Source organism: Dendropsophus ebraccatus, chromosome 7, assembly GCF_027789765.1.
Source record: "Dendropsophus ebraccatus isolate aDenEbr1 chromosome 7, aDenEbr1.pat, whole genome shotgun sequence".
In the NCBI taxonomy this organism is placed as follows: domain Eukaryota; kingdom Metazoa; phylum Chordata; class Amphibia; order Anura; family Hylidae; genus Dendropsophus; species Dendropsophus ebraccatus.
Window position 1 is genome coordinate 110,856,956 of NC_091460.1, and position 23,842 is coordinate 110,880,797.

General features: G+C 41.1%; 1 protein-coding gene across 11 annotated transcripts in view; it reads right to left on the reverse strand.

Annotated features, from left to right (window-relative positions):
• Positions 1-23,842, reverse strand: part of CSGALNACT1 (chondroitin sulfate N-acetylgalactosaminyltransferase 1) — a 261,184-nt gene that overhangs the window by 64,405 nt on the left and 172,937 nt on the right. For 10 of the 11 annotated variants that reach the window (XM_069978162.1, XM_069978160.1, XM_069978159.1 and 7 more), the window contains one exon: positions 11,331-12,213. In XM_069978162.1, the coding sequence (XP_069834263.1) occupies positions 11,331-11,961 (631 nt within the window). In that variant the 5' untranslated portion in view covers positions 11,962-12,213. Of the gene's footprint in view, positions 1-11,330; positions 12,214-19,526; positions 19,569-23,842 lie in introns of those variants that run through there. The other variant, XM_069978165.1, reaches the window with a different exon arrangement.

Sequence of the window (23,842 nt, forward strand, 5' to 3'; positions counted from 1 at the left end):
CGGTACAGAAACCACAGAGCAAAAAAAAAGTTTATTGAAAAAAAATTAAAAAAATCATCATATATCCCTTGATAATTTAACAAATTATGGACAATGAAACGGGCATTATGGATAGTGTGCATGATTCAAAAAGGTGTGTAACAACTCTCATACAGAACTTCATACAGATGATGCTTCACAAAATGCACCATAATAAGCAACACAATGAAAACCATGAAACCATGCCATTTACAGTAGTACAATGTACAGTACAAAATGTCCCCAAACTGGCACATATAAACCTACAGTATGCTCCCTCTAGTATGCATCATAAAACAAGGCAAACCAAAAGTATTTTACTAGTGCCCCTCAAGGCCTCTTATAAATTGGTATAAGACCTCTTGCATGGTTGCTCACTAGGGATGAGCGAATTTACAGTACTAGTGAAGTGAAGTGCTTGGCTAGCCTCAGTGGCTGGCTTGGCAGCTGGCTGCCTTTGAACTCTGTGCCGCTCCATGTGCCTGGAAAAGCTGGATCCAGTCCTGGAAAACTTCTCCCAGTGTCCCAAGACTAGATTCAGCTTTTCCAGGCTCTCGGAGCAGAGTGGCAGGGAGCAGCACATAGTTCAAGAGCAGCCAGCTGACAGCCAGCCTACGAGGCTAGCCAAGCACTTCACTTTGCTAGTACTGTAAATTCGCTCATCCTTAAGACCACATTACACAAAATGATTATCAGCCGTATTCGACCGATAATCGTTCTGTGTAGTAGAAGGCAATGAACAGCCGGCATGAGCAATGTCGGCTGATCGTTGCAGTCGTTTGTCTCTTAACATGTTGAAAGACAAACGACTCATATAGCAAAGATCTACTGCTGTCGCTCTGTGGAATAGGAGCAGTGGCAGCAGACTTGCTATATGCTATGGGCTGCCCGGACGATCAGAGATCACCTGGGCAGCCCCCCTGCAGCTCCCTCAACAACACCCCCCCCCCGGACTCACCCGCTTGCTGGCGCTGCGTGTAATAGAGGCGGCAGCGAGTGGGGAACGAGGAGCAAATGAGCGATGACAGCGCTCATTTGCTCCTCCAGTCGCCCCGTGGAATACAGCCTTTAGACCCCCTCATGTCTTTACTCTTTGCCTCTTTGCCTATACATTCCTCTACAGCCCTACTCTCATCTGTAGCCTTTTCTGACTTCTCCCTCCTCAGGGTTTTTTTACTTACTATTTCCCTCCCATTCCTTCGTGACTTCCCACTTACCTGCTCCCTTTCTTCCAACCAAAGGCCAATTGCAACTTTTTAAACATATTATTAAAATTAATTTATAATACATAAGTAGCAGGGGTTAAAGGAGTCCCAGAAGTGAATCAGGAAGGTATTCTCCGCACTATTGTTGTCACTTGTTTACTATCTGAGAAATCAAATAAGATCATTTTGGTCTTGGCTGCGACCATCTGTAGTTAAAGTGGAAATACTGAGTCATGCTGAAGACTTTCCCTCATTAGTTCATATCTGGCAGAGGTCCCTGAACAGTCTTACAAGTAGAAAAACAGAAATAAACTAAAAAGTAGTCATCACTAAAGTGACAAGATAAGCATATCCAAACTAAGGCTGCAAGAATTTTTATTTTCTTTGAAATAAGACAGTGTAACCTATATGTATATGCCTGGAACAGAAAACATACCTTACAGAACCACATCCTTTCCAAGGAGGCCCTTAAATGTACCTGTCATCAGAGGTGAATTCCACTTTACTAGAAGAAGTTGGGTCTCCATGGCTAAAAACATGCATGAGACAGCAAAGCGCGACTCCCGATTGGATCGGAATTTACCACTAATTCAGCATCAGGCCCCTTTACACTTCATGAAAATCTATCTGGATTTCTTTCTGGATTTCTGGACAGATTTTCTGACCCCTAGGGTTCTATTGGGCACGGACCCCCTTCAGGTTTTTTCTAAAGGGTGTCTGTGCCAGGAAATAGGTCTATGGGGACATCCAGAATTCCAGACAGATCTCGATGCGCATCTGGTAACTGCCCAAAATTCTGAATGCATTGCTTGGCAGCCAGTGCCAGAACCTGGGCAAGTACTGTCAGGGGCTGACACTGACCCTTTAACTGTAGGCACTCCTAATCAGGAGCACATACAGTGAAATGAGGCACTGGTTGACATAGCCAGGAGTCATTGGCTCCCGGTCCTGTCACTCACTTTTCTGGCTGGAGGCCACAAAAGGCCTCTCTCTCCCCTCAGCACTGCAGTGTACGAGAGACATCACTCGTACGCTCGCAGATGCGGTGGACAGAGGGAAACACTTCGTTTTTAATGGTCAGAAAAAGCTTCCAGATCAGTGTTTCCTGACCGTAAAAGTGCCCACGGAAGTGTGAAGGGGGGCCTTAGGCACTTCATAAGGAACCCAAAGTAGTATTCAATTTCAATGAGTGGTTACTTCACTGCTATGGCACAGCCCATATGTCCCTTGAAATCTATGTTGAATTTAAAATTGCAAAGATTTGCTACCTTCTGGAGGTGTTGTGTCAGGAGGCATATCCCCCTTTGTAAACATTCGTGCTTGGCAAGTCCAAGATGGAAAGAGCTAGTCTAACTACATACAATATAGTAGTGACAGTAGTGAGAGAACTCAAGTCTACCTATTAGATATTATAGGGAGTGCTTAAAGGGGTTATCCAGCGAAAATCTTTTTCTTTAAAATCAACTTATTTCAGAAAGTTATATAGATTTGTAATTTACTTCTATTTTAAAGTCTTAAGTCTTCCCATACTTATCAGCTGCTGTATGTCCTGCAGGAAATGTATGCTTTTAAGTCTGAAACAATGCTCTCTGCTGACACCTCTGTCCGAGACAGGAACTGTCCAGAGCAGTAACAAATCCCCATAGAAAACCTCTCCTGCTTTGGAGAGTTCCTGTCTCGGACAGAGATGGCAGCAGAGAGCACTGTATCAGCCTAAAAAGAAAAAACATTTCCTGCAAGACATGCAGCAGCTGCTAAGTATGGGAAGACTTGAGATTTTGAAATAGAAGTAAATTACAAATCTATATAACTTTCTGAAACCAGTTGATTTGAAAGAATCCCTCCCCCCGCTAGACATTCCCTTTAAAAGGACAGAGCATAATGTGATCTCTGTATACTGTACCTAAGCATGCAGTTGCCTACAAACAGCCTGAAATACTTAAAACATTTGGTGTCATTAGAAAATTGGAACGGTTTCCCTTGCAAGAAAATCAGCAGAAATCCAATTATTCTACCTGCCATTCATGTTTACCCTTTTTTTTTTCCCCCCAATCAATAGATTGGATTGTAATACAAAGCCGGTTTATTTATCCTCTGCAAGTATATATTGGATTATACCACTAAAGCCCAGGAAAGATAATAGGGGAGCTGAGAGGCGCAATCCTTTCCGGCATTTGTATGGAGCCAATGTTTTTCTGTCAGAACTTGTTTGCCTCCGTGCCATTTTGATGTATTGTATAAACAGCGGAGTTGCTGTATGAATAATTATGTAGGTGGAAATCTCAATTCATTGGACCAGATTGTCAGATGCGGTTTACAGGATTAAATTGTCTGTAACTGAAAAAGTGAATGCTTGGCGTTTAAAAAAAAAAAAAAAATAGAAATATTGTTAATAAGAGAGCAGGCCATTCCTTTTCTGCTAAAGCCATTTGCATTTAATAAGCTGTTTTACTCACTGTGCAGATTTACAACCATATGGTTATGCATAACTAAGGAAGACAAACACGTACTTTCTATGGGCGGTATACAGGGACCGCGTTCTAGAAAAATATCCTATTGTTGACTTGTTAATCTGTTACAGCTAAGCCAAGTTTAGGTTGTCAGCTTTTTGCAACATCTATAAGACTCTATCAATGTCAGAAATCCACCCAGTGCTCATTTCTAGTTAACCATGCTTTACACTGCAGTTTATTAAAGGAGTACTCCAGCAAAAAAGAAAAAAAAATATTTCAAATCAGCTGGTGTCAGAAAGTGCCAGAGATTTGTAATTGTCTTCAAATAAAAAAATCTTCAGTCTTCCAGTACTTAATAACTGATGCATGTAATGCAGGAAGTGGTGTATTCTGACAAGGTGCTCTCTGCTGACACCTTTGTCTGTGCAAAGGCAAATCCCAAAAGGAAACCTCTCCTGTTCTCCAGACTTGAAAGAATCCCCCTTCCTGCAGGACATACAAAAGCTGATAAGTACTGGCAGACTTGAGATTTTTTAATAGAAGTAAATTACAAATATCTGGCATTTTCTGGCATCAGTTGATTTGAATTTTTAATTTTTTTTGGTGAACTACCCGTTTAAACGGACGATCAGCTGAGGATGTTTTCGGCTGATCGCTGTCAATTATTGGCCGAAGAAGCAATCCTCCTGGCGGATAATTGGCCAGTTCACATTAGCTTAAAGGGCATTAATTTGTTAAATTCTTTTTTTTTTACTAATTAGAGCCAGATAATGAAAGATTCTCTTATATATCCATAATCTTTAAACAAATGACATTTTCACACAAAAAGGTTCTTGCATTATTTCATAGCAAAAACTATGATAAAAGATACAACACAAGAAATTCTGTTCTTTACATCTGTCAGTATTGTAAGTAGGTGTAATATCACTGTACTACATATCTTTAAGGCATAAAGGTTGTGTAATAATCTGGTTCCCATAAAATGTATACCTGGGTGTGCACCTCTGGAATGCTAATATAAAGATGATTTAGCACAGTTCAATAAGTCATTAATTCTTGTTACATACCTGCCCTCAGTCTGAGAGGAAAAAAAGGAAACGCTATCAGGGATTAATGCTATACTCCGGTACAGGAAAATTGTATTCAAAGGGAACTATAACCCTAAGATATATAAGTTACTAGTATAATGTTATCACGAATAATATTAGTTTCAGCAGGTTTTTTTTTTTGTTATTTTACCCTGACAGGAAGTTAAAAATAGCAGAACTACAAAATGTGTGTTGTCTCCAGCTCCCTGTCTCCTCCCTCTCTATGTAGACAACACATCATCCTCTGATGTCACAGGAGGCTTGTGTGGTTCTGGTCTCTGAGCTCTATCCTCACCCCTATGACTGATATTATGATATTACCTCTCTGACCAGCCCCTCCAGCTTACATTCCCATCTGCCTGTGATTATATATATATATATACACACACACACACACACATACATAGGGTGAATTTCTTAAGACTGGCGTACTCTTATGCCAGTCTTAAATAAATCCCCATCTTTTTCCTGACCAGATTTACTGAGAGGCATACACCTCTTAGCACAGGCTTTGCACAACAAATCTACACCTGCATCTAGGTGCCCTACTCCTGCGTGTGATTTATCATGATTTACGCCTTCTCCCAGCCTTGCTGTGATCCCCCCACCCCCACCCATCAGTCTGCTCCAACTGCTTTTGCTTTGCACAGTAAACACAGTAGCTATCTATCTATTCTACATAGACAAATTAGACAGTGAGATAAAACAACAGTGTTTCCTTTTCCTTACATTACTCAGGAGAGGATGTTGTTTTCCTGACCTTTGTCAGGTGATCACTTTGTGATCTCAGTGGTGGGCAGGGGTTACAGATGAGGTGTTACAGCTTGCCTGACAACAGAAGAGACAGAGATCATGTGACCTCTGTCTCAGAAGGGAGGGGGGAGGACAGAGGAGTGGAGACAGAGTGGACCAGGCAGTGAGGATTTTCAGCAGCTTCAGGGTGTGAGTAAGGATGTGCTGCAGACAAACGGCCCAATTCATGTAATAGAAACCTATTACTCACAAGCTTAGATTATGGGTGGGGATTGAGCAGGGTTACATCTTTCTTAACCAGAGTTCCCTTTTATTGTAAATTGCAATAAATTATATGCATAATGTCAAATGATAATAAGATATACAGTGCATATAGCATTCACAGAAGCTTGGCATAGGTCACAATAACATCCCTATAATAATAGGCCAGCAGCTTTTTCACTGGCTGAGATCATTCCGATTTCTTTCACATTTCTCTCTTGCTCAGAAGGCTGCGGTATCATTCTGCCGCCATAAGTCACCTATGCATTTGCCCAAGAAAGATTAGTTTAGATTGCAAATCTGGCAAAGATCCCAATTCTTAATAGGCCATACATCAAAAGCCCACTGATGAGCCTGAAATGAAAATGGCCTAACAAGAAATCAACATCATTACTTAAATCCACGCTGCTGCCAGGACTCAAATGTTAAAGTTACGACTTTAATTTGCTAAGTGCAATACCCTTCCCCCACTGTCCTTTCCCTTTCTTTCTCTCTCTCTGTTTATATATTTCTTTCTCCCCTTTTACTTAACCAGCTACAGGAAAGGAGGAATCAAAGGAAGCAATTGACATCGCCACACAGTATAAGAGAGCTGGTGTTACTTAATGCAATTGCAGTCTGTCATTCCCATCCAGTTCTGTCGTAGATCAATATCCCATAAAATACATACAATGACCACAAAGACAGATGGCTAGGTTATACGAATGAAGTCCCTCCATTTACCCTCTGTGTTCATTATAATATTTATATAGAAGCCAGCATCTTATATCCAGAAAGGCTAATACAACCTCTTCCATAACTCTAATAGACTTGGATGGAAAGGGACAGATGTGCAGTTACTTCTCCATTTATTCTTTGCCTAGATGTGGTGAGTAGCGTTCAGTTCATCTGGAAGTACCAGAGTCAGGGGTCATTCACAACACCATCAGACCCATCTTTGGACCTGCTGTTTTTTATCAATATTTTTGTTGTTGTTGTTGATGAGGTCTCCAGAACTAGACACAGTATTCCAGATGATGTCACTGTCACTGATGTCAGTGATGTCACTAGAGCTCTATACAGCTGGATTACAATCTCCCTCTTCGTACTGGTTATACCTCTAGCTATACAGCCCAGCATACAATTACCTTTCCCTACCATCTGGCTGCACTGGTGACTCATTTTAAAAATGTCAGAAGACAGAAGACTGTCACTACCCCTAAATCCTTCTCTACTGAAGTCTTATTTCTTCTGATGCATATCATGTGTAGAGAGAAGTCTTATCTCTTCTGAAGCATATCATGTGTATGTACATATGCACATATGCCTATAGGCTGAAAAGACTAATTTGTACTAAGTTTGGCTTGAGTGAGACTCAGTTTCACCGAACAAAGAAAGAAGAATATGAGGTGAAATAAAGTAAACAGATTAATAACCCCTCAATGTCAATCGGCTACTATAAGACATACATTATTGCTGTGAAAGGTCCTGGAAATACTGATTGTCTGAGAGTCGCTGACCAACAGCAGCTTACACTGCTCCTCCCAAAAAACAGAAAGAAAACTATAAAATATGGTGGTAGAATTTTTTTGTTTGTTGTGGATATATATATATATATATATATATATATATCAATTGCTGTGAGGCCATGTTCACACGCGGCAGTTTTGGTGTGGATTATTTTGTCTCTTTTATGTAGTATTGGTGTCAGGGTTTGGGACTGGAAGACACAGGAGACAGGTGAAGCCCTGGCGCTGACAACCGCCCCGCTGTCCCTGCATAATTGCCTCAACTGCCCTAGGCGGCAGTGGACAACTGGTTGACAGTCCCTTGCCTATGCAGTTGAGAAACAGAAAATGGACAAGAAAATATAAAACACAATAAATCAGGGTCAGAGGTCCAGGTCAGTAGCTAGTGGTCTGCGCGTTATAAAAACGAAGTCCAAGGGGGTAGTCAAACAGTCATAGCCAGAAAAGTCAGGAAACCAGTAAATACAGATCAGATGAAGAAACGCTCTATCGCAGGCAAGGAAGGACAGGCAAGGGAGTGTATTTATGGGAATATGAGCCCCAGTCCCAGGCAGTGATTTGGACTGATTCTCCAGCTCCACCCTCACAGTACAGCTGACTGGCAGTGTCAGCCGCCAGTCAGAATAATTATATGATCCACAGCTAAGATGCTCAGCCAGGGGAGAAGATTCCCTGCCCTCGGCAACAGAAAAGACAGGAGCCGCCACGCCCCTAGCAAACTGGCTGGCTGGTAGCTAGGGACGCCGTCGGCACGTTTCCTGCACCTGGTCCGGATGGTTGTCAGGGACACCGTTGGCGTTGACAGGAGGCTGGCCACGCACTCTATGATGGCCAGCTCCTGACAATTGGCCCACATAAGACTAGACATATGCCTTCCCTCTATCTTTCCAGCCCAATCGGTGAAACTACGCTGTAAGGACACGGAAGACGACAACGTTCACATAATAGGTATCTGTTACTTGTAATCAAAGGGTTTTGTTAAGCTCCCAACAAGCTAATTACAGCGTGTTATAATAATGAAGAAGTATCACAGCTGCAAGCTAATTCTACATAATTACACTCTTCTCAATAAGGAATGACACCTGCGCAAGACGGTAAACACTAAAGAAAGTCTGCCGGATACAAAATCCCAACAGGTGCATGACCAATAGTAAACTCTACCGTGTCCATCAATGTTCGTAGTTGGGAAAATAGCTCTTTGTCTAATTTTACCAACAAACAGAAGAGGATGCCATGTGATATAGTACAGGCCAATCAGTGGCCAATCATTTGGCGCTACAGACTGACAGTGGCGATTCAAGGATCCACCAGTCATTTGTGACCTTACATTGGCAGAAAACTATACTATATTTTCTTCCTGAACATTAGAGTTTGCTTACAATTGTCTCCATGGCCATCTGCAGTGATCTAAATTTTATGCAGTCATTGCATTTTTGCATTAATAATTCACTAGCTGTAAAAAAAAAAAAAACGTTTTTAAATCGTCTGATGTCAGGAAGTTGTATATATTCGTAAATTACTTCAATTTAAAAATCTCAAATCTTCCAGTACTTATCAGCTGCTGTATGTCCTGCAGGAAGTGGTATTCCTTCCTGTCTGACACAGTGCTCTCTACTGCCACCTCTGTCCATGACAGAGAGTAGTAGAGGTTTTCTATGGGGATTTGCTCCAGCTCTGGACACATTCTGTCATGGACAGAGGTGGCAGCAGAGAGCACTGTGTCAGACTGGGAAAAATATACCACTTCCTGCAGGACATACAGCAGCTGATAAGTAATGGACAACTTCAGATTTTAAAATAGATGTCATTTACATAACTATATAAATTCCTGACACCAGCTGATTTGAAAAAAATCTTTTTTTTACCCCTTTAATTTTTGACTGCTGGTGATCACTATTTTTGTAAATACATGTAATAATCCTTTGGTTTAAAATCAGTCTATTAACAATTATTTTACTTTATAGCCATGAAATAATCTTGTAATGTCGACTCATTTCATAAAATATTTGGCTATAAACCATTAATCAATGAAGAAGCCAAAGGGTTTGAGGCCTACAGAGTCACAGGTACTCTATTTGGCACATTACGGTGCTCTATCAGGTGCCGTAGACTGAACATTTTTTTCCCTACACAATATGGCTTGACATGGACCACACCATGATTCTTGAATGCCTCAGTATGACATATTGCATGCTGTAGTACAAAGGTATTTTTCCTGTGAAAGATTGTTGTGGGGCCTGTTACAGATATCAAATATGGAAGCCAAATAATCGCAAATGCAAAATTACAAGAACGCAATTATGGGGTTTGACTCTGAAAGTGACAGTACCTATAGATAAATAATAAGGAAAGAAAGGGTTAAATGAAACTATCAGCAGGTTAGAAGCATCTAACCTACTGATATGTCCCTATAGGGTACAGCGGGCTGAGGATTAAGGTAGGTTTCTTACCTTGATGAAGATACAGGTAGGTTTCCTACCTTGATCTTTGGCGCAATTTTTTGTACTTTGTAGTTTAATGCATATGCTAATTAGGCAGTTTTGTGCAGTAGGGGCGGGACTACCAACCTCGGTGCGCTAATCTCCCCAGCCAGCTTTCCCCTTCTAATGAATACTGAGAAAAAACTCTGCGGTGATGAGTGACGTCACTGCAGAGTGGCTCCCCAATATTCATTAGAAGGGGCGGACCAACAATAGAGGTTGGTGAACTGAGGGTGGTTGTCCTGCCCCCAGTGCACAAAACTGCCTAATTAGCATATAGATTAAACTAAAACGTATGCAAAAATGGTGCCAAAAATCAAAGAAAGGTACTTACCATGATCCTCAACACACTGTGCTCTATAGGGACAGAGCAGCAGGCTGGATGCTTCTAATCTTCTGATAGTTTCCCTTTAAAGGGGTTATCCAGCGCTACAAAAACATGGCCACTTCCCTCCAGAGACAGCCCCACTCTTGTCTCCAGCTTGGGTGGGGTTTTGCTGCTCAGTTCTATTGAAGTGAATGAAAGAAAGTGGCCATGTTTTTGTAGCACTAGATAACCCCTTTAAATACCTTGCCAATATGTGAGAACTATAATTATTGTATGTATTTCTGTTTATAGCTAAAGAATAGTTAGAGAAAAGACACGGATAACACAAGACAGTGACCATATGTGACAGGTTGATAGGTTTCACATAAAAATGTCAGCCTCAGTTTATACCAAATTGATCATCATGTATTAAAAGTCAGGATCTGATTTTCATATAAAATGATGTAACAGAACAGTTAGCAGGAGAAAGATGATCCCCCTTCTAAGTTCAGAAGAGACACTGCACAAAAAGAGTAATTATTTTTGTAACTTCACTAAGCGCAAGAGAGTGGCTCCATTGAATAATAAAACTAAAAAATATTTTACTATTAAAATGGGGGTCATGAAGGCTTAGCGAGTTTCAGAAAGGAAGGTATCATAAAAATCCATTAAAGGGTTATTCGGCTCAGGTAAAATACATGTTCAACCACCCCCTCCTCCTGGAGACTAAAAATTCATTCCATACTTGTTGTTACCATTTCAGTGTCCTTCCCCCAGTTCTGAGCCTGCTGCTTTGTGCTAACGACACAGAAAACTGTGTGTGAGCTATTCTCTCCTCCACCCTTCCTTCTGAGACAGCTCATGTAAACATTGTCCCTGGCTGTCTGTCTCTGCACTCTGTGACGCCGGGAAGGTCAAACTGCTGGTGACCTCAATGTCATTAATTCTCATTACAGAGTGCAGAGACAGCCAGGGACAGTGCAGCAGCTGTACACATGCACAGTGAAGGGAGACACCTAGTTTACTAATGGCCTACTATATTTGAAAACTGTTTGCGATCACAATTCCCATTGGTTTCTTGGGGGGAAAAATTGTGACAGTGCCTTTTTTATATCATTTTGTAAGAGTGAAAGGATGAAGTTTAAAATTTCTCTTTTGAATAAAAAAAAAAAATCCCAAATGACGGAATGAATAATATGTTACTGATAGTACTAGCCGATACTCAAACTCTTCAAAAGACATAACAATCTACTGTACCTTCAATGAAATCAGAAGATGTATAGGTTCTTTTAGGTGCGTTGCTTCTATCTTCAGGACTATTCAGAGCTTCTACTGCTACCTCAATGGCCTCAGCAAGCTCATCTCGTTTGTCCTTCCTTACGGGCTTCTCTTCTGGGTGGCGAGTAAGTCCAGTTTCCAACTGATACACTTTGTGCTGAGTGAAACTATCAAATGGAATAGCAGCATACTCCGTAGGAACCTTCACACCGTTATGTACTTCAGCTTTGTTAACTTGGGAATGTAAAAAGTCTAAGAGGTCTGTCTGTGTCTTCTCCGGACTGGCATGATCAAACGTGACGGTAAGGGAATCACTGGAGTGACCTTGAACATTTTTAAGCTGTTCGCTGCGTTCTTGAAGCTCATCCTTCAGTTGAGCAATCTGCTTTTTCAGGCTGGTAATATAGTTCCGATGCTCTTCCTCGCGCTCCTGCAGAATGGCATGGTAGCCTTCTTTACCTGTGGGGCTATTCACACGTGGAAGTAATAACTGTTCATCCTCAGCTCTTGGGGTACAAGCCAGCATATATAATACCGACACAATACAGCAAAGACAGACAAGTAGGATTCCCACCCGAGAAATCCAACTTAATAGCCCTCGGCGTACCATCCTTGCATTTAAAAAAGAAAATCCATCATCTTCTTCCTAATAGAAAGGGCAATCGATAAAATCCACCCATAATCCACACGGACATCCAGGACTGGCACCACCACTGTCCCATCTGTGGATCTTTTTTAACCTTACATCAGGTAGTAAAGAAAATGTTTCAACCAAGGTTCAGATTTATAAGAGGATAAGTTCCTGAGCTCCAGAGCCAAAACTTTCATGGTAGACAAAAAGGTCAATCAGGTAATGTGGGATCTAGAAAATAAAAAGTAGATACAGATTACTAACGGGTTAGCATTATATATGTATATATATATTTATTTATTATTTTTTTAATATTTTTACACAAAGTATGCATAAAATACATCATAGTGTTATGATCTATGTGGACTTCGATTTACTAATGCTGCGTTTACACAGAACAATTATTGTGCAAATTCGAACGATAATCGTACGTGTAAACGTAGCAAACGATCAAGCGACGAGCGAGAAATCGTTCACTTTGAACTTACAACATGTTCTAAAACTGTAGTTCGCAAAAAATTAGCAGATCGTTCCATGTAAACAGTCGTTCACCGATTTTAAAACGATAGCAAAACGATTTTTCCGTACGATATATCGTTCCGTCGTTATAAAAAAAAATCGTTCTTTTCGATATCGTTAATCGTACGATCGGGCGAATTATCGATCCGTGTAAACGCATGTAGTGCAGACATAGATGTGAGCAGACACTACATGAAGGGAGTGGTGACAGCCTGTTTCACGCTCTACGGCGCTTCTACGGATGTCCACTTGGGCCGCCTAGGGATGTTCAGAGCGGTGCCGCACGGTGGCCCCGATCTGAACCACCGCCGTCCCGGGTGCCGCTTGTAGCCCGGGACCGTGGCTATTAGCGGGCAAGGTCCGATCGCTGTGCCCGCTAATTAAGTAATCGGATGCAGCTGTCAAAGTTGACAGCTGCATCTGATTACTTACGTTGTCCTGGAGGAGCGATCCACACATCTGGCTCGGGCCAGGGTCTGCACCGTAATGTCGCTGATCCCGGCTCGGCACTCGATTGCTTCCGGCTGCAGCAACCAGAAGCAATCCAGTGCCTATCTCATTGATCTATGCTGTATAACTATACAGCATAGATCTCAATGAGAGATCAGTGTGCTTATACTAGAAGTCCCCCAGGAGGGCTTCTAGAAAAAGTGTAAAAAAAAAGTGTCATTGTTAATAAAAAAACCCTCTCCTCTAATAAAAGTTTGAATCACCCCTTTCCCCATGTTATAAATAAAGATAAATAAACATATTTGTTATCGCCATGTGCGTAATCGCCCGAACTATTAATTAATCACATTCCTGATCTTGCACAGTAAACGGCGTAAGCGCAAAAAAATCCCAAAGTGCAAAATTGCGCATTTTTGGTTGCATCAAATCCAGAAAAATTGTAATAAAAAGCGATCAAAAAGTCGCATATGCGCAATCAAGGTACCGATAGAAAGAACACATCATGGCGCAAAAAATGACACCTCAATCAACCTCAAAGACCAAAGGATAAAAGCGCTATAAGCCTGGGAATAGAGCGATTTTAAGGAGCATATATTTGTTGACAATGGTTTGAATTTTTTACAAGCCATCACATAATATAAGTTATACATTTTACATATCGTTGTAATCGTAACAACTTGAGGAACATATATAAAAAGTCAGTCTTTCCCCAGGGCGAGTGGCGTAAAAACAAAAACCCTCCAAATAAAAGAAATGCGTTTTGTTTTGTTTTTTTCAATTTCACTACACATTGAATTTTTTTCTGGTTTCCAGTGTACTTTATGAAAAAATTTAGCCTGTCATTGCAAAGTACAATTAGTGGCGCAAAAAATAAGGGCTCATGTGGGTCTCTAGGTTTTCAAATGCAACTGCTATGGCCTTTTAAGTACAAGGAGGAAAAAACGAAAACCCAAAAATTTTAATTGGCCCGGTCCTCTAAGGGTTTAAGGGGTTGTCCAGCGAAAATCTTTTCCTTTCAAATGAACTGGTGTCAGAAAGTTATATAGATTTGTAATTTACTTCTATTAAAAAATCTCAAGTCTTCCCATACTTATCAGCAGCTGTATGTCAGGCAGGAAATGTTTTATTTTCAGTCTGACACTGCTCTCTGCTGACATCTCTGTCCGAGACAGGAACTCTGTCTCGGTTTTCTATGAATCCCCATAGAAAACCTTTCCTACTCTGGACAGTTCCTGTCTTGGCCAGAGATGTCAGCAGAGAGCACTGTGTCAGACTGAAAATAAAACATTTCCTGCAGGACATACAGCAGCTAGTAATTATGGGAAGACTTGAGATTTTTTAATAGAAGTAAATTACAAATCTATATAACTTTGTGATATCAGCTGATTTAAAGAAAAATATTTTCGCTGGACAACCCCTTCAAGGCCATAAAGGACAAGGTGTAGAAAGAGTATTAAAACTAGTTTCAGTAAGCACAGTCCGTTGATTTAATACAGAGGTGCTGTGACCCTGGCCAAGACCATGATCATGCTTTACTTGTATAAAAAAAGACCTGCTCTTCCAATGGCTACTCCTGAGTAAATGAAACACAGCAAGCATCAATCTCACTGTGAGGGTCAAATGCAGGACAACATGTATCATTCTGTGAGGAATGGAGAATACACATGGGGTGGCTGAATGCTCCTTAGGTAGTGTCCACATTTGCATGTTTGTATGCTTAGCTCTGCTTACATTAGTTAAGAATTTCCATAGCCAATTCCTCTCTTTGTATTTCCAGTTGCACAGCAAAATGAAGACATAGCATAGTCAAACGCTGGGAAGGAGACTTAAAGGGATAATTGACCTTGTTGGTATTTCTAACAGCAAGTTTCCATTCATAAATATTGATGAATGCGGCAGCACTGCCGTCCAGGTAATTATTATAATATCCTGAGTCCCTAGTTATAAATGCCACCTATAATGTCAGTGATAGAATGGTTAATGGGCAGCACCTAAGGAATCATTGTTAAATAACAGAACGATGGATGTGCTCTGGTGAGCGGGAAGTATTCACTGCGCTTCATGAATGTTTCCCCGGCCCCCCATCACCATAACGCAGACTGTATAAGAAACAACATTAATACCCTGTCCCATAAAAAGGAAGACTTGGTGACAAAACACTTCACAGATTACATTTTATTAGGGTACTGTATTTCAACAGATATCTTGCTACTTTTTTTGTTCACTTGGACCACCAAAGATTGCTACAGCTTGACCATGTTGAGGTTGCATTTTGCTGCTTCATACAACTCTATAGGGATTTCAGACAAAGTAGCAGGGTAGTGCACGCAGATGGGGAAATACCATCTATAATGCCCAAGTTATCATTAATTGGCTGGTCCCTGTAAAAGGACAACATGGGTACTACCAGAGCTGTGATCTTATCCCCACATTAAGCCTACAAACACACTCGGTGTATTCGCAGCGAGTTTCTCGCTGCGAATTCGCAACAAAACTCGCTGCGGATCCCGACCCTGTGTAGTCAATGGCAGACAGAATCGCAGCAAGAAAGTACATCCCTGCTGCGAGTTTGTCCGCAGATCCCAGCACGTCCCGCTCGGCCAATCAGTGCACTGCCCCACCACAGTGCACTGATTGGCTGAGTGGGACAAGAAGACACCCGGAGCCGCCAAAGCAAGCAGGGATGGGAGGGTCAACGGGGCGGGGGGTTAACGGGGCGGGCTGCGGACAAACTCGCAGCAGGGATGTACATCCCTGCTGCGCTTCTGTCTGCCATTGAGTAAACAGGGACGGGATCCGCAGCCAGTTTCGGTATTCCGCTTAAACATAACTGCCCATATTAAGACTAACAACTCATTCCATACTTGTTTTTATCTATTCAGTCTCCTTCCCCCAGTTGTGAGCTGCTGCTTTCTGCTGAAGATGCAAAAAAAATAAATAAATAATAAACAAGTTCCTGACTGGCTTAATCTGCAATTCTTTAGCTTCTTTGTAATGCTGGGAGGGTTAATCTGAGGTGAAGCTGATGAACTCGCTGTGATTAATACTCTGACATTACAAAGTTACAGATAGGGACTTGTTTACATCAGCCGTCTCAGAAGGAAAGGGAAGGGAGAGAGGAGGGAGAAGGAGGGAAAAGCTTACACACAGTTTTTTGTGTCTTCAGCAAAAAGCAGCAGCTCAGAACTGGGGGAGACTGAATAGATAATAACATGTATAGAATGAATTGTTAGTCTAATCATGGGCAGCAACATATCAAAAGTCATGTTTAAGCGAAATACCCCTTTGAATGAAAGGGGTTTTCCAGGAAAACTGAATAGTCTACTATGTGCGTTCCATAAAACAATAAAAGAATGCATGCTTACCTCCCCCAAAGCTGAAGCTGCCAGATCTTCAAGTTGTGGATCCTGCACTTCTCATACTTTTTTATGACATCCTGTTCCTCTGTCAAACAGAGAGCAGGGCTTGGAGCAGGAAGTCATTGAAAGCAGCAAAAACAGCACAGGAGTGATGATCAAAAGAGCTGCAGCACTGGGGAAGTGGGGGAGGTAAGTATGCCTTTTGCTATTGTTCTGCAAAACATCAAGGCATATAGGAAACAATTCCTTAAAAACCTCTTTAAACCTTATTAACACAAGGCAATAGAGCATACAAATAACATGTATTTACATAACAGCGACAAATAACTGAGTAGTCAGTCAGATAACAAAGTGTCTATTTACCTGCACGGAATAACAAAACTTATTGGTCAGTAGTAGCTATGAGTCTGTTGTTTCATATACACACAAAAGTGGTCATTTTACGTTGTAATATTTGCAGAACTCCTTTTTATTGTGTGGTTAGTGCTTACAGTTGATATGTATTTACTTGAATTGTCCATTTCTTAAGAATACAATTGTAAGGAAACCCGGGACCTGAAGGGAATCCTGGGACAGACAGTTTGAGCCCCAGCGCTAGGCCTTCAAGACTGTCCCTTGTCAACTAGCCAGCCTGAATCCTAGGTATGCTGGGTAAGTAAAACACAGAACAAGACAAACAGAAACAGAAACAGCAGACAGAAACCGAGGTAGGTAGGACAGGCAAAGAGGTCAGAAATCCAAATAATCCAATCCAATAGCAAATGCCAGCTCTAGCTACAAGAGACTATAAAGATTTTCTATGAGATACCAGGATTTCAAGAATTTCGAATGAGATACCAGAGTCCTGGTCCAGGGTGTGATTGTACCAGCCCTCTGGCATCCAGACGACACAGAACACAGTTGGTAGCTATGCTTCTTGTGGACGCTGTGTGTAACAGCGAAACATGTTTAAGGGGCTACATTTTATTTTTAACCACTACTCCTGATGCTTACACACTTTATAAATCATAACCAGCAGTGACGTTAACTGTAGGGCTACAAGAATTACGGTATATGCAGTTTGCATGAGCATAAGGGCACGGGCAAGTACTTTTAATAAGTTTTTTTGTTATACTTACGGCATGATTTTAAATAAAAAGAGCCAGTGGAGCCTTAATTAAAAGTCTCGAAACACAGGACTAGCCAGATATCCCTCCTGGAAGGACCCAGCCACCGGGTGGCTCCTGTAGGGAAACCACCAAAACCACCATATTAAGTGGCTCTATAAGTCAATGTAATGACAAGTGAAAAACCAAGGCCAGGTATCATCCACAGGCAGCTGTTTCGGGGTGTTGCCCTTCATCAGTGTGGAGCAGGTTTCTGGCTAGGTGGGAGCAATGCCTAGTAAAGCCATAACAGAAATAGATCACTTATCTCAGGGAGACCAGCCGGCTCCTAGTTAAAGCGCTCAATGCAGTGAAATCCTAGGTGCATTGCCCCCTGGGAAACACAAATATGCAAGAAAAGAGTCCGTGGAGCCTCGAAACACAGGACCAGCCAGATATCGCTCCGGGAAGGACCCAAGGGGTGGCTCCTGTAAGGAAACCACCAAAACCACCATATTAAGTGGCCCTATAAGTCAATGTGTAACGCCTGGAGTAGTGGATCCACTGGACCGTCACTAGCGATGGCACTAACCTCACCAGGGAGCGGAGTCTAAGGGGCCGCTGGTTTACACCAGAGCCCGCCGAGGAGCAGGAACCAGGAACAAGGACTAGGGACCAGGTAGCGGACAGGAATCAGGAACAAAGACTAGGGACCAGGTAGCGGACAGGAATCAGGAACAACAGGGAGCTGGGCCAAACGCTATGGGAAGCATGTAGAGGCTCCAACACCTGGAAAGGGGCAGGGCTGGAACTTATAGGGGAGTGATTGACATTCAAGCCAATTAGGAGCGCACTGCCCCTTTAAATCTGAGACAGACGGCGCGCGCGCCACCCAGCAAACGGGGACGCGCGCGCCGGCCGGCACAGCGACGGACAGGAGCGCGGTGAGGAGCCCCCCGGGGCCAAAGCAACAGCAGCGCCGGGTCCCTGCATATGGACACCGGCTGCTGCAAAAGTGGGAGAGAGGGTGCGGCGGCAGTCCGGAGCACGGGATGCCGCCATGGCCCTAACACAATGTAATGACAATAACTGGGTCCTTCCCAGAGGGATATCTGGCTAGTCCTGTGTTTCAAGACTCTTAAATAAGGCTCCATGGGCTCTTTTTTTGCATATTCGTGTTTCCCAGGAGTTGATGCACCTAGGAGTTTACTGCATTGAGCACTTTAACTAGCAGCCAGCAGAGCTATCCTTGGCTGGTCCCCCTGAGATCAGTGATCTGTTTCTCTTATAATTTTAAAAAAGTAATTAAAAGTGAAGCTTTAAGTCAGATACCTAAGGTGTCTCTACTACCCGGGCTTTACCTATGGGATTGGTACAAGTGGTCATATTGGTTCTCTGACTAGGAGGATTTGTGATTTGGAACCTGTCAGTCACCACACAGCAAGTGTTGGAATAAGACAAAGTTCAGACTCATAGGTAATATACAGAATTATGGCCATAAGCATACAGCATTTTCACAGCATTTTCATTCCGGACACGTTAAAAGGCAAATGTCACCTCCATGTTACTGTAAATGCTTTCATCTGACCAATATGTGAATCATTAGCTTTATAATTTCTTGTAAATTTCAGTCTTGAAGCATGTCACCCCTTTCTGCAGCTGCAAAGATTTAATAAGAGTGCCTTTTATTCCTATGCAAGCAGCATCCAAAGTCAGCAGGACCTGAGCCAGGTCTGGCTGTAGAAGTAGTGAGGATGATGATGTGGCAGCTTACTAGTTTAGCTGGGAATAAAAAAAAAACAGGCTTATTGCCAGTGTGACCAGAATATGGCATCACGAGACCAAGAAAACATGAAAGAACAAGTGTTTATTAGGCACAGAAATGGGTTACTATGATGCCAGGATATAAAGCTCATTCTACAATGATGCAGATCTGTCTCTGTATGACCTAAAATGTAATTAAATGCTCAACCGAAGTTTTAAAACAGCTCTGACCTCTTAAAGCATGGGTGCAACAAGACTAAAATGTGGGATAGCAAATCCTTGAAGGCCTTAAAGTGGTACTCTGGCAAAAAAAAATGTTTCTTTTAAATTAACTGGTGTCAGAAAGTTAAATAGATCTGTAATTTACTTCAATTTCAAGTCTTCCAGTACTTATCAGCTGCTGTATGTCCTGCAGGAAGTGGTGTATCCTTTCCAGTGTGACACAGTGCTCTCTGCTGCCACCTCTGTCCATGTCAGGAACTGTATAAAGAAGGAGAGGTTTTCAATGGTGATTTCATACTGCTTTGGAAAATTCCGGTCACAGACAGATGTGGCAGGTACTTTACTCATCCGGGTAAACTGTCACTTGTTGCCTGAATTTTTTACAATCTACTGTACACACCAGCAAATAATATCCCCCAAAACGTCCATGGTGTAAGTTTTATAATAGGATGTTTTATGACACTCGGCAAATGAGCAGAGAAAATGTAAGCATTCTAAGCATTCTGTAAATTGTGTCTCATTGACGCAGCGGCCATTTGACTTTCTGGCATTTACTGCTTTGCCCATTATAATTTAACAACACTATAACAACATTCAATTTGGCATTCCTCCCAGACAGCCTTATTTTAGCCAGTTCATGTCTTTTTTCCTATTTAACGGACATTAACTATAAATTTATGAAGGTTTAACCCTTTAAGGCAAGCTTTATGTTTTTTTTTCTTTGTTGCATTCATCTTATTTCATTGATGTAGCTGTATAAGGGCTTGTTTTTTTGTGGGACAAGTATGAATTCTTATTCAAACATTTTGGGTCACGTATAACATATTGATTAACGTTCTATTTTTTTTATAAACAAACATGCAGTGAGAAGAAAAAGAAAATGTCTGTGATACGTAACACAAAAATAGATTCAGATCTGAAAGGATAAATATTGGAAACAGGAAAAATTAAAGAGGAACTCAAGGAATCTTTGTTATTAATTTAAATAAACTGGTTTCAGAAATATATATAAATTTGTAAATTACTTTTCTTGAAAAATCTCCAGTCTTCCAGTACTTATTAACTGCTGTATGTCCTGCAGGAAGTGGTGTATGTTTTCCAGTCTGACACAGTGCTCTCTGCCGCCACCTCTGTCCATGTCAGGAACTCAGTAGACTAGAGAAGAAATCAGGCGATACCTTTTGGAGGCTAACTGAGTATATTTGATTGTAAGCTTTCGAGAGTCTAGCTCCCTTCGTCAGACATGATGTTAACATAGATAACATCATGTATGACGAAGGGAGCTAGACTCTCGAAAGCTTACAATCAAATATACTCAGTTAGCCTCCAAAAGGTATCACCTGATTTCTTCTCTATTCTACTGATTTCTATGGCTAACAGATTCCGCTGTCCGTCCAAAGAACTGACATGTCAATTCTTTGGGCGAACAACGGAATCCGCTGGAGCATATAATGGAGCCTACGGAGCCTGCGGAGAGGGAAGCAGGATCGCCAGGGAAGAGCGATGGATTCCACACTGAGTTTACTGACAGAATTACTCTGTGTGCATATACCCTTATACAGGAAGAGATGACTGAAGTAGGAACTATACATATATATATATATATATATATATATATATATATATATATATATATATACACACTGAAGAGAGACTGTGAAAGATTTTCTTTATTCCTATAAAAAACAGTGTTACAGCACTGTTTCTACTCTGACATATTGGTTACAAGCGAGACAACAATATAATTACATTTTTGTATTTTCTAGTAAGATAAACTGGAGAATGAATGGATAATAGGATTCTGCAGCCATTCTTTGTCTGCTTGCATTAATGTTAAAATGAGTTCAAACTTAGTTAAATAACTTCAAGTCAATTACTGCTGTAAGCCTGGCTGGCCCGCCAGGTACTGTGTTTGCTGTAGAATTATGTTATTGTGCTACTTGGAGATGAAATGTCTGACGCAGCATCTTCGCTTAGCGTAGGCGCCATAATAGGGCTCCTAGGTGCTGGGTAGCATGAAAGCAGTTAAAGTCTTCCTAAAATATTGAGTGATTCTTCATTCAATCTGTATTCACTATAGGGATCCTTGTGATACGGCACCCAAAACCTTCACTTGTTTTATAAGGATTCGTGCAATGAATACTGATTTAAAAGACATAAGAAGAAACGATTTGAAGGCCTCACAAAGCCACAGTGTATGGATCAGCTAAGGCTGGGTGCATAGAACTGTTGGATCAATGTGGGGCTTGTGATTTTTAGGAGGGTCTTTCTGTTTATTATATGTGAATAAAATGCAGGACTATATGTGCTTATTTTTATGGGCATATTTTATTGCACTACATATATATCTGGTCTAGCTAACTAGATGGGATTAACTTTTATAACATTTATTTATTTAATTATTAACATTTTATCTGTAGATAGATAGATAGATAGATAGATAGATAGATAGATAGATAGATAGATAGATAAAGAGATAGGGTCCATTTACACTGAAAGATTATCTGGCCAAAGCCAGGAGTGGATTTAAAAAGAGGAGAAATCTTGGTTTTCTTTTATGACCTGATCCCTGTTTATAGTCTGTTTCTGGCTTTGGCTTCAAATCTTTGGCAGATAATCTGTCAGATAATCTTTCTGTGTAAATGGACCCATAGATAGATAAATTAGATATGATAGATAGATAGATAGAATCAGGTAATTAAAAGGGGTAATTAAAAAAATAAAATTCACAGAAAGCATCTAAGTGCACTCGCGATCCCCCCACTGATTGTTTGACACCTTTCCCACTTGCCTACACTTCTCCTAGCCACAGATACAAATTTCCCAGGTCTGCATCCAACTTCTTCACCCTCCAGCAGTCAAATGCCAAGCATTTGGGTTCAGAGTTAGGCAAGTCCATACAACAACATTCCTATAGCATTCGGTATTAAAAATTTACCACAATGCCATGGGCCCAGAAATTACCCAAAAGGTCAGAAAAAATATGAGTAAAACTTATTGATTTCCCTATTGACGTTCAGTTAATATCTAGATGCAGATTTTTGTGAAAAAGGCAAAAAAAAAAAAAAAATGAAAGAAAGAAAGAAAGAAATACAAAAGTGAAGACTACTAAATGTGAATCAAATTCTCTATATGGATGTATAAAGTATAAATGTTCATATCACAAAGAGAGAGTGCTCCAGCACGTTTCATATATGTGCAAGCGTACAGGCTAGTGGCAGCCGAAGAGACTGTGAGCACACTAGTATTATACAATCCACATGTACCGATTTAAGACGTATGGGACATTTGTTTCACATAGTTTATTTTTGATTAAATAAAATGCTACATGTAAAATCATCCTAACTAGGGGTGAGCAAATTTACAGTACTAGAGAAGTGCTTCACTAGGCTTGGCCATTGGCTTGTCAGCCGGCTGCCTTTGAACTCCGCTGCTCCAGGTGCCTGGAAAAGCTGGATCCAGTCCTGGAAAACTTCTCGGCTAGTACTGTAAATTCGCTCATCCATCCTAACACATACCTCAGTACGTTTTCTTTTCTTTTTTTTTAATCTAGTTATGCTGTATCCTTCAGACAAAGAGCATTTGCCCTGGAAGAGCAAACCTGTTTGCATACAATTTTCCCTGACGGATATTTCTGAGCTAGCACTTAATACCCTGCTTTATTACAAGGACTTTATTAACTAAAGTAGTGTTTGGCAGCTGCAGCAATTTTACTTGTCTTTCCCTGGGAGGCAATCATATAGGTTATAGGACTCTTGCTGGCAGATCAGTCTGCAGTAATCCCAATGCTGTCAATTACTACATAGATTTTAGCTTTACTGTATGCATCTATGGGCTTCTTGCTGCCCTGCAGGTCCTGCTGTTACTGTTGTTGCCAATGGGCAACATCAAACTGGTAAATAGGCCGCTACTTCAGAATTAGCAACAGGAGAGCAAACATGGCTACTTGGCTATAGGAAACTAAAACTATAATTTGAAGGTCCATCTAAATCAACATTTACAAAAAGGGTCCTTCTACATGGACTGAGCGGACACAGACTGTCGATAAAAGGCCCAGCGATTAGGTGGCGAAAAAGAAATCTCTAATTTGTCTGCATTCAAATGCAAAAATTTTTTTTTTGTTTTTTTGACATCCACCATTTTGAGTTCCAAATTACGTCAGTCATGTTGTGTTTTGGGCGCCCGTCATTATAGTGGCAGATATTGGTACATTATTCTAGTGCAGGTCCTTTTGGGTATGGTTCTTTTTTGAAGGTCCATTGGATTTAATAGTAAAGATGGTGTAAGGGCTGTGAAAATGAAAAAAAAAATCATGTGAACAACTAAAAATAACGTCTGTTGTTTGCAAAAGACGTCTGTGAATAATTGTCATGGACATTAATTTGACGTCTGAGTAAACAACGTCCGTTATTTAATAGTCAAGAGCAGTAGCAAATCCCTATAGAGAACCTCTCCTGCTCT